Source organism: Acomys russatus, chromosome 3 (assembly GCF_903995435.1).
Source record: "Acomys russatus chromosome 3, mAcoRus1.1, whole genome shotgun sequence".
In the NCBI taxonomy this organism is placed as follows: domain Eukaryota; kingdom Metazoa; phylum Chordata; class Mammalia; order Rodentia; family Muridae; genus Acomys; species Acomys russatus.
The window spans coordinates 21,977,664-21,991,358 of NC_067139.1; the positions used below are offsets into that span (position 1 = coordinate 21,977,664).

Consider the following 13,695-nt stretch of genomic DNA (forward strand, 5'->3'; position numbering starts at 1 on the left):
GAAACCTTGTCTCGAAAAACAAAACAAAATAAAAGCGTACAGAATTTTGCAAGATGAAAAACTTTTGAGGATGGAGTGATAGTAGCCCAGCAACAGTCATAAAACGACTAAATTCTTCACTAAGATGGCACACAGAAATAATTCTAACTTAGTCTTAATACACACACACAATAATACTTGACCCCAAATTAAACTTAAGAGACAACATGAAACACACTATTAACAGTTACAGCCAGCTCCTCTGGGGCTGCCCACAGATCCCTTAAGATGACAGCGGAAACCGCACTGATAAGACACCTATCCTCCGACAGCACAGGACAGTAGCTGAAAGTTGGAGGGATGGGCGGGCTTAGCAGAGAGTTAAGGGAAGCAGTGGAAAGTGCAATTTTCCGCGGGAAACAGGGATTTTTGAGGGTCAGGGATTAAACCTGGTTGAGTTCCTGTGATAATTTAGCTCGCAGCCTTCTAAGGCTCAGAGGAGACAGGTGAGATCGGTGCACTGTGTATAATGTCTCAGGACGTTTACCCAAGCGTTGTCCTTTCTTCCTGGCACGACCCAGGCGCAAAGGCAGAGAAGGGAAAGGACCGACGTCACCCTACTGCATGACTATGTGGAGCCTAAACTAGTTCCTAGTCCCAACTTGGGCCACCCTTCTTCGCCCAGAGCATTTACGTGGGTCGTGAGGGCTGGGACCTCGGCTTGAGGCGGAGACAGAAGCAGGCCAGGCGGCAGAGGGCGACGGGGGGACCGGGGAGCACCGGGACCCCACCTCACACGGAGGACCACGCCCTCCACTCCGTACCCTTGATAATGAGGTGCGCCGCACCCGCAGTCCCCAGCGACTCTCGCTTCTTGCCGCCGCCGCTCTGGGCGGCTTCGCACGCTACCGGGGTCTCTGTCCCTCCGCCACTCATTCCGACCAGCTCCGCCCACCCGGGGCCTCCGCGGCGCAGGCGCAAACCCGGAGGCTCCTGTGGGAGCCAGATCGCGCGGTGTGTTTACATCATCATTGGGCGTCGGAGAGGTTGGGTTCCCGGAAGGCTCTCAGAGCGTAGCCGATGCCGCCATCTTGGGTTAGGGCAGATGATCTGAGTACCGAAGGGGCCTGAAAATTAAAGCTTTCTCTGTTAATTCTTAACTATTCCTGGAGGAACTAACTCACATATAGTTGGGGCAGGGGCGGAGTGCAGAAAAATATCATTAGTTCTAATATATACATATTTTCTACATCGTTATGGCCGCCACTACTTTATAAAGCATTTTGCCATGAATGGTCACATTAGGGTCGTCTTAGCAACCTGAGGAGACAGATCATAATTTTTAACAAATGAAGCGAGGTGGTTAGAGGTTAAGTGACACTTTGGTTTTGGTTTTGGTTGGCGAGTTGGGTTTTTCTTGGTTGTTGTTTATTTTGTTTTCTGAGATGGCCTCCCAAAACTAGACTCACTCGGCATCCTGGCTAGCTGAACTGAGGATCCTATTGCTTCAGCCTCCTGCTAGCCGGAATTACAGCCCTATGCCTCCGTGCTTTATTTTCACCAGGTTCACTTGTGATTTTTGTGAAGGGGGAAAAAAAAAAAAGGTCTGCTGTGGCTTTCCTGTTTACAAAATTTTAACCATTTTCTAATCGGACTAAAACTATGTGTAACTATGAAAAGAACTGACTGCTTGAATGAAGAGATAAGCACCCGGTTGCCACTTACCAAACTCCTGACATTTGATAAATTTCATAATGTTCTTTTTCTCAACAAATGTCACACTTTACAAAGACCAATGCACACCCTCCCAGTGGCTTTTCCATCTGTTGACCCAGGGGTCTTTCCAAGGACTCAGTTGTGACCTCTGCCTTCCTCTGCTCCTCTCTTCTGAACAACATCATCCTAAAGGATCTCAGCCTGTTGCCAAAGGAGGAATGTGAAGCAACATAAAGGGCAGGATGGGGGCCGGGGTGGGCAGTGTTGCATACCTGTGGACACCGGCAGCTGAGGGGATCAGGAAAGACTTCCCAGAAGAGGCAAGAGTTTGTCTCCAGGCCTGAAATGTAATGGGAATGTGGAGAAATTGGCTAGGTGAAGCAGAGATTAGGGGATTCCTAGCAGAAGAAGTTATAAACCCTAAAGCAAGAGCAAATATAGAGCTTCATTGCCTTGCTTTTTAATCAATGTGTAGAAAGCATAGTCCTCAAAAGCACTTATTGTTCTCCCCACTTTCAAGAAATCTATTTTTTTTTCTGCACTGTAGATATAATTTTCTTTTAAGACCATGGCCTGCTGAAGCCCCGTGAAGAATCACTACAATATGCTAAAATTGAATGTTTTTCTTACATTACTGTGGCTGTGTAAAGAATGTTGATTCTGAAGCCAGGCAGTGGTGGAGCACACCTTTAATCCCAGCACTTGGGAGGCAGAGATAGGTGGATTGCTGTGAGTTCAAGGCCAGCCTGGTCTACAAAGCAAGTCCAGGACAGTCAAGGCTACACAGAGAAACCATGTCTCAGGGAAAAAAAATGAATGCTGATTCTAGATTGCCAACTTTGTCTTATAAATGATAAGAGAAATTTTAGCAGCCATAGTTTATCAAATAACAACAAGGTTAAAAGAGCAATACTTGGGGCTGGAGAGATGGCTCAGAGGTTAAGAGCACTGGCTTCTCTTCCAAAGGTTCTGAGTTCAATTCCCAGCAACCACATGGTGGCTCACAACCATCTGTAATGAGATCTGATGCCCTTCTTCTGGCTGGTAGTTGTACATGCAGCCAGATCACTGTATACATAATAAATTAATAAATTAAAAAAAAGAGCAATTCTTACTATGGATTGAAGTCATTATAGGCTTAACTATATGACACATGCCATCAACAATGTGACATTTAAAAAATACTTTCTCTGTGTGACTGAATCTGTAGAGGCAGAATAGAAGAAGAGCTGACTTATGAAAATCCTCATTTTCAGATGAGGAGACCTAAGGTCAGATTGGTCACTGCAGTTCTTGCCTTATCTGTAGAAACATGCCACATAATATACTGTGGTGGCTAAAGTTATGGTTTAAGTTTAAATTACTGTGATTAAGAGATCTATAAAATACCTCTAAACCTGTAAGCCCCACTTGTCCGAGGACAGATAAATTTCTGGAATCCTGGGGGATGATAGTCATGTAAGACAATAAGCCACATGTTTTTGCTTCTTTAAACAAGCTTGGTTCCCCAAACTGCTCTGGATATGGTTGATCACACATAGGTGGGCAGGACATAGGCAGAAAGTCCATTAGGATATATGTTTGCCCCTGACTGGGAAGTACACAGCCTTGTACAGTTTGCCTTTATAAGCCCGTTGTTTTCATCGAAAACCCAAGATCATTCTATTTTACCAATAAAGACTCAGGAGCCAGATGCTGTGGTGAAAAGCCTGCTAGCTCAGAGAGGCAGAGAAAGCACCCAGTTGACCTTCTCAGCTCATGTCTCGATGGTAAAGGTCCAAAAGGCTCACTAGCTCAGCTGACTGCCCAGGAAGAAAAGGCAAACAAAACAAAACAAAACAACAAGGCCAAAGGCTTACTAACTCAAAGCCCCAAACCCAAAGGCCAAGGAGCTGAGGGGCTCAAGTGCTAGAGACCTAATAGCCGAAGAGCTAAAAGCTAAAAAGCTAATGTGCCCTTCTGCTTCTACACACTGTCTTTAATACCCCTCAACTCAAAGTCCTTCCTGCTCTTTTTTTTTTTTTTTTTTTTTTTTTTTTTTTTTTTAAAGGTTTTCGAGACAGGGTTTCTCTGTGTAATAGCCCTGGCTGTCCTGGACTCACTTTGTAAACCAGACTGGCCTCAAATTTACAAAGATCCACCTGCCTCTGCCACTGGAAAGCTGGGAATAAAGATGTGTGCCCGACCCCTCCCACTCTTTAATCTCTGCCAGCTGGTTTCTTGCTCTGCCTTTTGACCTTGGGTTAACTTTATTAAATCCTTGGATTAAAGATGTGTGTTAGGGCTCAACTACATCAAACAAAAGACAGGTTTTTACAGTTCACAACCTCAGGGATCTCATTGGGATCGAATATCTACAACATAAGCCTCTGACTAATGTGATTCGCTGCCACTCTGGAAACCCCTGGTACGAACCTCACCAGAGTCCATTGTGCTAGCTATATTTAATAAAGCTAGTTTCAGTCTGGCTCCATTTTGGTAGTGGTCTTATTCTCACTCACAGCTTTATCAGCACCTCCTGTCAGGAGATGGATTTACTTCCCTTCACCTTGAATTTGGGCTGGCCTTGTGACTTGCTTTGACCCGCAGAACACACTGTATTTATAAATGCACCCCGGGGGACCCAGCAACATCCTCCTTTGATTTTCTTGCCAGGCCATTCAGGCTGCCCTGCTGGAGTGTGGCCATCATGTTAGAAGCATATTAATCTAGATATATGTGGAGAGAGGGTGCCAGGGTGAGCACTGAGGTGCACCAACAGGCCTCACTCTCAGCCCCAAGGTAGGAGAGAGACCTCTTCAACCAGTCAGCCAGCCAAACGTAGTCACATGACCTGTGTGCAGTGTCGGAAACTGCCAGGTCAACCCCCGTACTGTATGTGGGGGTGGGTAGGGGACATCTGTTATTTTAAACAATGTGTATGTGGCCTGTGCACATGCATGCATATGAGAGAGAGAGAGAGAGAGAGAGAGAGAGAGAAAGAGAGAGAGAGAGAAGAAGAAGAAGAAGAAGAAGAAGAAGAAGAAGAAGAAGAAGGAGGAGGAGGAGGAGGAGGAGGAGGAGGAGGAGGAGGATGAAGAAGAAGAAGAAGAAAAAGAAGAAGAAGGAGGTGGAGGAGGAGGAGGAGGACAAAGAAGAAGAAGAAGAAGAAGAAGAAGAAGAAGAAGAAGAAGAAGAAGAAGAAGAAGAAGAAGAAATTTTTGAGCAGTCAACAGAAGATCCTAGGTCTAAGCAGCGGTCATGACTCACTAGAAGATTTCAATATAGTAAAGCCTGTTAGTGAGGTCGGCAGGGAGGTCTTCCAACTGTGCCGTTTCCCCACATTTCTTATTAACCTTCGGCCTCTCTGAGATGCTTTCTTTTTTCCCCTCTACCTATTCAGTTCACCAACTAAATTGTACAATAAAGAATTTGTCTAGGGGCCTGGAGAGACGTCTCAACAGTTAGGAGCACTGGCTACTTCTTCTGAGGATCTGGTTTCAATTCCCAGCACCCATATGGTGGCTCACGGCTGTCGGTAATGCCAGTCCCAGGAGATCTGACACCTTCTTCTACTCTGCTTGGGCACCCAGCCTGCATGTGATACAGAGAACCTGCATGTAGGCAACCGCCCATAGACATAAAATTTAATTAAAAAAAAAATGTATAGGTGTTTCTCCTCCTTTTCTGGAAGATAATCCCATAAATCTCTATACCTTTCCAAGTGATGCAGTCTTCGTTATTCACGAACCCAGGACCCACCTGATTTTATGCTAGCAAAGTGACTGAAGGTGGGATCATAGACCAACTGGGAAGGACTGACCACGTGACTAGAGAGTGGGGTGGTGAGGTGGTGGTGGTGGTGGTGGTGGTGGTGGTGGGGCTTTGAGCCTCACGCTTTGTCCCACTACTGAAGAGGGCACAGAGAGGGGGATGAGTTGAATTACATGGGCAAGGACTTGATCATCTGTGCCATTTTAAAGGCACCCAATAAAGTCTCTGGACACTGGAGCTCAAGTGGATTTCTTGTTTGGCAATCATACGTCCATGTGCCAAGAGGAAGATGCTTTCCTGAGGATGCCCAAGTTACACATTTGGCACTCTTCCAAGCCACTTTATGTGTCTCTCCATTTGCCTGCTAATCCAGTGAAATTTTAAGATAAAACAGTGTAAATATAGCAACTTCCCGAGATATATAGTTATTTTAGTAAATTAGCAAATCCACGGGTGGCTTACGAACCCTGGAGCTTGTGGCTCCAATTTAAAATATGAGGAATTTATGGACGACTATGCTTTCCACCTCCTCAGAAGTCTCTGCTAACTCTGGATAGACAGTGTCAGAATTGCATCACCACTGAGCAAACATTCACACAGCATTTGCTACCTGCCAGATATTGAGGTAAGCACCTTCCAAATATGAATTCCTTTCATCTTCTGGCACTCCTTTGAAGTAGGCATCTGTTTTCTCGCTTTACATACAAAGAGGCTAAATAACTATGTGACTTGCATGTGGCAGCAACAAGGACTTCAGAAGTTGTGTGTTTGTGTGTGAGGAGTGGGTGGATGGTGGGGAAGCAAGACTAAAGAAGGAAGACAGAAAACACACCCACTTTAAAAGGCCGTATAAACTCTCCGTGTTTTTATTAAAAAATAACTCCATAATAACTATGTATTGAGCACTTGCTATGTACTCAATACCATGTTGAGAGCTGAAATAGAGTGGTGACCAAAGCTGATCTCACCTCTTTCTTCCCTCATGGAGCACTCAGCCTCCCAGTAGAGACAACACACAGTGTGAACATACTGCTTTCCTGCAGTTCTGATGCCCCGAGCCTCGTGATCAGCCTGACCTGTGAACATCAGGTCAGATTTTACTATGTCGTCAAGCTGTACTGTTTTCTGGGATGGTCAAGGTCTACATATGCCTCTGTGCCTTCCACTGTGCAGAAACTTTTAATTTGAAGACACAGTATAGTGTTGTTTTAATTGAAAATCCCTGATCATTCTATTTTACCAGTAAGGACTGATGAGCCAGGTGCTGTGGTGAAAAGCCTGCTAGCTCAGAGAGGCAGAGAAAGCATGCAGCTGAACTCCCTACTTGGCTCAAGTCCCAAAGGAGAAGGCCCCAAAGGCTCACCAGCTCAGCCCAGGAGGAAAAGGCCAAAAATCCCAAGGCCAAAGGCTTGCTAGCTCAAGGCCCAAAAAGCCAAAGACCAAGGAGCTGAGGAGCTCAAGAATTGGAGGGCGAAGAGCCAAAGAGCTAAAAGCTAAAATTCCAAGAGTAAAGCTGAAGAGCTAAAAGCTCCAAAGACCTACTTCTACACGCCATCTTAAATAGCCCTCAACTCAATGTCCCTCCTACTCTGTAATTCCTGTCAGGTGGTGCCTTGCCCTGCCTCTTGACCTAGGGTTAACTCTATTGGATCCTGTGTACAGAAAGCTCTTGGATTAAAGGCGTGTAGAAGGCTGGCTGAACCACACCTTAAGCACCTGTTTACAGTAAACAGGAAGTTCTTGGATTTAAGGTGTGTGTTAGGGCTCAATCACAAGAAACAGGGATTTACAGTTCAATCTCAGGGATCACATTGGGATTAAATGTCCTGCCACGCTGCAGGGCATCTCTCACATCGTGACAGACAGGAGGAGATAGGCAGCAAGGAAGGGGGCGGGACTACGTATACTCTTTCTTCAAATCTGCAACTCTGTGACCAGCTTCCTTCAGCCAGAGCCCACTTGCTAAAAGTTCCCACTACCTCCCAACGAGCAGCACCACCTGGGGACCAAGTGTCCAACACAGGAGTGTGGAGGGCACATGACACATCCAAAGCACAACGGAGGAACTATCATTCCTCTGAAGGAATTTTACTATCTTTCTTGTCTCTGGATAAATGGTGCTTTCTATATATATTTTTGAACATGTCAAAATTACATTTTGCCTAGTCATATTTCTGCATGCATTGTGTACACACACAAGGGAAAAGATGAGAAGATTTTTAGTCTTGATGGCAAGAGCGTATATATTTGTATGTACTAACTTCCTGAATGTTAGGAAACACATATGGTATGCTCAGTGTGAGCACCAGCATGGTGTGAAGCTGCGTGCTGTGAGCGAGCATCACTTTTCGGTGGCAGCAATCCCACTGATCTCACACTGAACCTTCTCTGTCCTGAATTACACTAGTTCCCCCTGAGAGAGGCTTCTGGTGACACAACAGCATTCAGAGGATGCTATGTGAGTTGTGCGGAAGCTCCTGTGACAGCTGCTCCATAGGAACAAAGCAACAAAACCATCCCAATTACACTAAGAAAAAGCAAGCAAAAACAAGCAAACAAACAACAAGCTAACCTGGCTCAACCACCCATAAAGAGGAAGGCTTGAGTTTTAGGCAGCCTACCTTGAGGTCTGACAGTTCTCTGGGCTAGAGTAACAGAGGCCCTCACAGAACGGTTATCACACCAGCATTACTTATATCCACATGCCCAGGCCCTACTCTAGATCTTGTGAGTTGAAAACCTGAACGAGAGCTTAGAAATCCATTGGAAGAAGCCTCAGGTGGCTCCTTGCATCCAAAGCCAGAAGAGCACTGCTGGTGCCAAGGCTGCGGCTCACTCCCTATGCATCCCATAGTGACAGTTGACGAGTGTTTTCTTTTCTTTCTTTTTTATTAATTTATTCAGATTACATATAAATCGTTATCTCCTCACTTGTATCCTCCTGTTCCTCCCTCCTTCCTGCTTTTACCCTATTCCCCTCCCTTAGGTGTATGACCAAGGGAGACCTCTTCCCCCACTATATGGTCATAGGCTATCAAGTCTCATCTTGGTAGCCTGCTTATTCTTTGAGTGCCCTCAGGCCTCCCCACCAAGGGGAAGTGGTCAAATATGGGGCACCAGAGTTCATGTTGGAGTCAGTGCCCACTCTCCACATTAACTGTGGATAATGTCCTGTCCATTGGCTAGATCAGAGTAGGGGTTCAATGTTTACTCCTTGGTTAGTGCAGTAGTTTGAGCAGACGTCTCTGGGCCCTGATCTACCTGTCATGATGTTCTTCTTGTAGGTTTCTAGGACCCTCTGGGTCCTTCTATTTCCTCATTCTCCTATATTTTTCTTACCTAGAGTCTCAGTAGGATCTCAAATCTATCCCAATAATCTGGTAAGTGAAGACTTTCATGGGACATGCCTTTTGGGCTAGTGCCCAATTATAAGTGAGGATATACCATGCGAGTCTTTCTGCTTCTGGGTTATCTCACTTAGTATGATCATTTCTAGTTCCATCCATTTGTCCAAAAATTTTGGGATTTCCTTGTTTTTAATAGCTGAGTAGTATTCCATAGTGTAAATGTACCACAGTTTCTTTATCCATTCTTCAACTGAGGAACATTTAGGCTGTTTCCTGGTTCTGGCTATTATGAATAAGGCTGCTATGAACATGGTTGAGCATATGTCCCTGCTGTGTGGTGGAACATTTTCTGGGTATATTCCAAGAAGTAGAATACCTGGGTCTTGAGACATTTTTTTTTTTTTTAAATCTGTGGCTGCTCTAGTTTCAGTTACCTGATGCCAGATGCAGATTGAAAATATAAAACTGAAAGTCCTGCAGGCAAATAGCTCATGCTTTAAAGTAATTTAATATTTATATTTTTAGTTATTAATTTCTTACCAGATCTGTGATGATTTGAGTGCCCCCCCCCCCGACAGGCTTATGTATTTGAACACTTGTCCCCAGTTGGTAATGTCATTTGAAAAGGTTATGGAATCTTTAGGAGGTGCAGCCTTGTTGGAGAAAGTACTTCACTGATTTGGCAGGTGTGTGTGTGTGTTTAGAGCCTTACCTGCTTTCTTCTTCCTGAATGCAGATAAAAATGTGCTGATCCAGCTTCCTGTTCCTGCTTTCATGTGATGCCTTTTCTCACCATGAAGACTCTTTTCCTCTGAAACCATAAGCTAAAATAGTCTTTGCCTTGGTATTTTTTGTCACAGCAACAGAAAAATAACTAGTAATGCCTAATTTATAATTTAGACTTTGACATGGTACTGTGTCCATTTGTGCTCCACTTCCCCAGTGACTGAGAGGAAGCAGAGGGCAGGATGGCTGGGGTGATGGAGACCTCGGTGGTAGGTGAGAACAGACCCTTGGGAGGCAGGCTTCACTGAGCAGCTCTTGATTGGAGGTAGTTGGTAGAGGCTTCTGGGTGACTGTACATCATTGGCTGGAGCAAAGGTGCCGGGAATGACCTATTTCCATGAGGAGGAACTCCAGGTGCTTGCTGGCCATGGCCTTATAATGTGAGGGGAAGTTTAACCTGGCTGAGACTCTCTTCTGGGAGGAAAGGTGGGGAGCACAGGACTATGTGTACTTAGACATGCAGGCCCGGGGCAGGGGAGGGAGTGGTCCTCACTTGAGATTTCCAGGGTTGGACATTCCTGCTCTGGACCAGCTCCTCCTGGTTCCATCGTACCCCTGTCCCACAGTACTGCTATAGTTTAGGTTTTGGAATGTCCCTCAAATGCCTGTGTTGACAAAATAAGGACTCAGACCTTGGCTTGGTGCGACTTCGAGATGGTGGAGCCTTTCAAAGGTGGGGCCTGGGCTGGAGAGATGGCTCAGCAGTTAAGAGTACTGTTTTGCTCTTCCAGAAGTTCTGAGTTAATTCCCAGCAACCACATGGTGGCTCATAACCATCTATAATGGGATCTGATGCCCTCTTCTGGTGTGCAGATAGAGTAGTCATATACATTAAATAAATCTTTAAAAAAAATAAAAATAAAAGGTGGGGCCTTAGGGAGTGTCATTAGGTCACTGGTGGTATGTCCTTGAAGTAAGTTTTGGAATGACAGCCTCTCCTCTTTTCCTTGTCTTCACCACCACACTCCACCCCTCCGGCCATGAGTTGAGCAGCTTGCCTCCCTTGTTCCCAGCCTTGATATGCTGCCTCACCCCAGCTGCTTAAGCAAAGGGAGCAAAGGGCCCAAATGGCCATGGACCAGATTTCCCAATGCTGTGAAAGCCCAGTGACTCTGTCTTCTGCGTTACTACTGATCCTAGGGATTTCGTTGTGTGTAATAGAAAGCTACATACACACTACCTAGGGTTCCAGTTCCAGGCATCCACTAGATGTCTCAGAACATATCCTCTATAGATAAGGGACACTCCTGTAATGATTTGTTTAACCCAACAGCTGTGGCTCAAATGCTGAAAACAGGAACTGGAGAGACCAGTCTGCAGGATGCAGCATGTAAGTGCTGCAGACCGGCAGGAGGAATGGCACCGTGCAGACAGCCTGCACCACACAACAGCGCAGCTCAGAGATTGCACCAAACGAGCTTTGGAATTTGTAATCTGGGGGTTGGAAGTTTCTCTTCTTGGTCAAAGCAAGCCTGGGGCCTTATTATTTAAAGCCACGCCTTGTCAAATTACTTATATGGCTACCATAGCTCAAACTTAATGTGGACAGACAGGCCTGCCAGGCACAGATTTCTCAAGCAGATGATGTGAGGGAGAATAAATTTTATTCATGGCAAGACTGCAAGGACAGATGACACTCAGCAGGAACGGCAAGCCAAATCTGCAGGATCCATAATATAACCGGCGAGCCCTAGGGACCTGGCTTTGTCGAAGTGGGACACGACAGCATAAAGGAGCTATCAAATTAACCCACTGGGCTGGAAAAGGTTCATGACTCCTGTTCACTCACAAGCAAACAAAAACCTTAAAAAAACCACAATATTCCTAAAGGAAGTATAATCACAGAAGCAGAGACACTTGAGACATAACAGCAAAAAACAGCCAACCTCTTGCCTTTCCATCAGCCTTCCTTCGGCTTCCCTCTGCTCAGTGAAAGATGAGTCTTGCTAACTTACGAAGCAGTAGGAATTAGTTTTATTCACTGGCGGTATTGGGAATAGAGGCAGCCTGCAGGAATCTGGGCTCCACAAGTAATCGTTACTGCAAAAAACAAATTCTCTGTCTCCTCTGTGATATGCGGTGTGTAACCCTAGAGCCGGGCGAAGCAGTGCTATCAATCCACGAAAGATGCAGCGCTGCGGGAAGTGGAGCCCCTCGTGTCTCTGCCCAGCAAGAGAGATATATGGTAGTAACTTTTCTCTCCATTGCTTTTGCAATAAAATTCACCCAGAGCTCCAGGTAGGGTTAGGAATGTAATTCAGTGTCTATAAATCCAGACTAAAATTAAGATGGCCAGATATGTAGCAGCCTGTTCAGGTGTAAAGAGAATTTGAAATTTAGTGCCCTGGTAATGGGTAGTAGCAGATTATCGAATTATGGGGAAAGAGAAGAAATATTGCTCTCTGAGGTAAAAAAGCTAAATGCTCTAATCCATTAAGTCAGCACATCTCCGCCAAAGCTAGATTAATATTAACGTTCACCTAACATTTGTCTTTTTTCTTTTTTTTTTTTTTTTAAAGAAATGAAGTCAAATGTTAAGGGAAAATGTAACTGAAAAGGCTGCAGTTCACAGTGACTCTAATGCGACTGACTACTTGCCAGTTGTATGCTTTATCTTTTGGAGGGATGTACGTGTAGACTACAGGGCAGCTCTGTGCTTTCCTAATCGTGGATCTGTTTAAAATTTTATCAGATCTTGAAGCTACTCTGGATAGACTTAAGCAAGGATCTCATAAATTAGATTTACTTTTAAGACACAATGAACATGCTGTGCTGGCAGTGGGCGACCCTTTCCACTCATTCGGCTGTCGCCTTGTCCCTGTAGGAAACCTATGGTGCCCGTTTCTGACGCTAACTACGGATATAAAGAGGTAAAATCAGGGGGTAAGAAATGAAAGTTCCCATGTAAAGCAGTCCCACGTCATGAAAGGCTTCGCTTTCTATGGTTCCCATTATCCACTGTCAAGTGCAGTCTGGAAATATTTAGTGAGAATTCGAACAGTGGGAGGACATGTAGAAGGGACTCGAGGGACAGTAGCTATCCTGATTGCCGGAAAACTGTCGTGGTAGAAACGTATTGTTATCACCGCTCAATGTTACTTTATTTGTCCTTTATATTATCTCATTTATAATTTCCATCAAACATATGAATATACAGGAAAAAGCTCCAGTCATCAGCTGGAGTTTCTTAGGGTCTACCTGCCAGCAGGTGGGGGACGGCTATTGACTGTAAAAAAAATCTTCCTGAAAGGATCCATTAACTGGATGACGTGCTTTGCGGGGAAGTGAGCTCATAGTAAAGGAATTTCGTAAAACAGTGGCTTTGAACAAATGGCCTTTTTTGATATTGCTTCCTTATTGTTTTAAGCTATATTTATTCTAATGAATGAGCAATGGAATTCTTTATCTGATCCTGACGTTTGCATGCGGAGTAGACGCCAAACACATCAGGGCAGCAGCACCAGTGGACAAGAAAGGTCGCACAATTCCCATTTATTCCATCATGGTCGAGGTGGTGTTCAGCATGTAGCAGTCTGCCCTCCTTGCTTTGTAGGCTTGCATGCGTGAACAGGAAGTTCCCAGTACTAGCCCAGAACACAGTAGACAGTTCTGTATGCTTTGTGTGCCCTGTCGCAGGGGCCTGTTCACAGGTCGGAGGTTGTGGATTCTCTGAGGGCAAGAATGTGTTGTAGGTTATGGCCGACTCTTAAAGCCTATCTATGGCAGGTGCTAAACACACACTTGGGGTAATCACTGAATGGTCAGTGAAGCAGGTTTTGGGGCATTACAGACAGAAATGGTTGGAAAGAGGCATCTGCTTTCAAAGGAACAGCACACATCTGAGTGCTCACAGACATCTCAGCAAGGGAAGGACAACAGCACAGTCTCTTGGTCAACATCTTGAAGGAAACAAGGATGGACGGTAAAGGCGGTAACGTGACTTTGGTTTTTCCTACTAGCTGGTACGCTGCAGCCTTTTGTCTTATCCCAGATGGATGTCCACGCCGAGCAGGCTGGCCCCGCAGGGACAGCAGCAGGTAGGAAGAGACTGATGTGGAGTTCTTATGATTACCATCAAAAGTGAGACAAGACCAGTGATGCTTACCTCTGCTTC

At 45.2% G+C, this 13,695-nt stretch overlaps 1 protein-coding gene across 1 annotated transcript in view; it reads right to left on the reverse strand.

The window, feature by feature from the left end:
• Positions 1-965, reverse strand: part of Bloc1s5 (biogenesis of lysosomal organelles complex 1 subunit 5) — a 38,796-nt gene extending 37,831 nt beyond the window's left edge. The window contains exon 1 of the mRNA XM_051170200.1: positions 804-965. Within this exon, the coding sequence (XP_051026157.1) occupies positions 804-915 (112 nt within the window). The 5' untranslated portion in view covers positions 916-965. The remainder of the gene's footprint in view (positions 1-803) is intronic.
• Between the last annotated feature and the right edge of the window lie 12,730 nt (positions 966-13,695).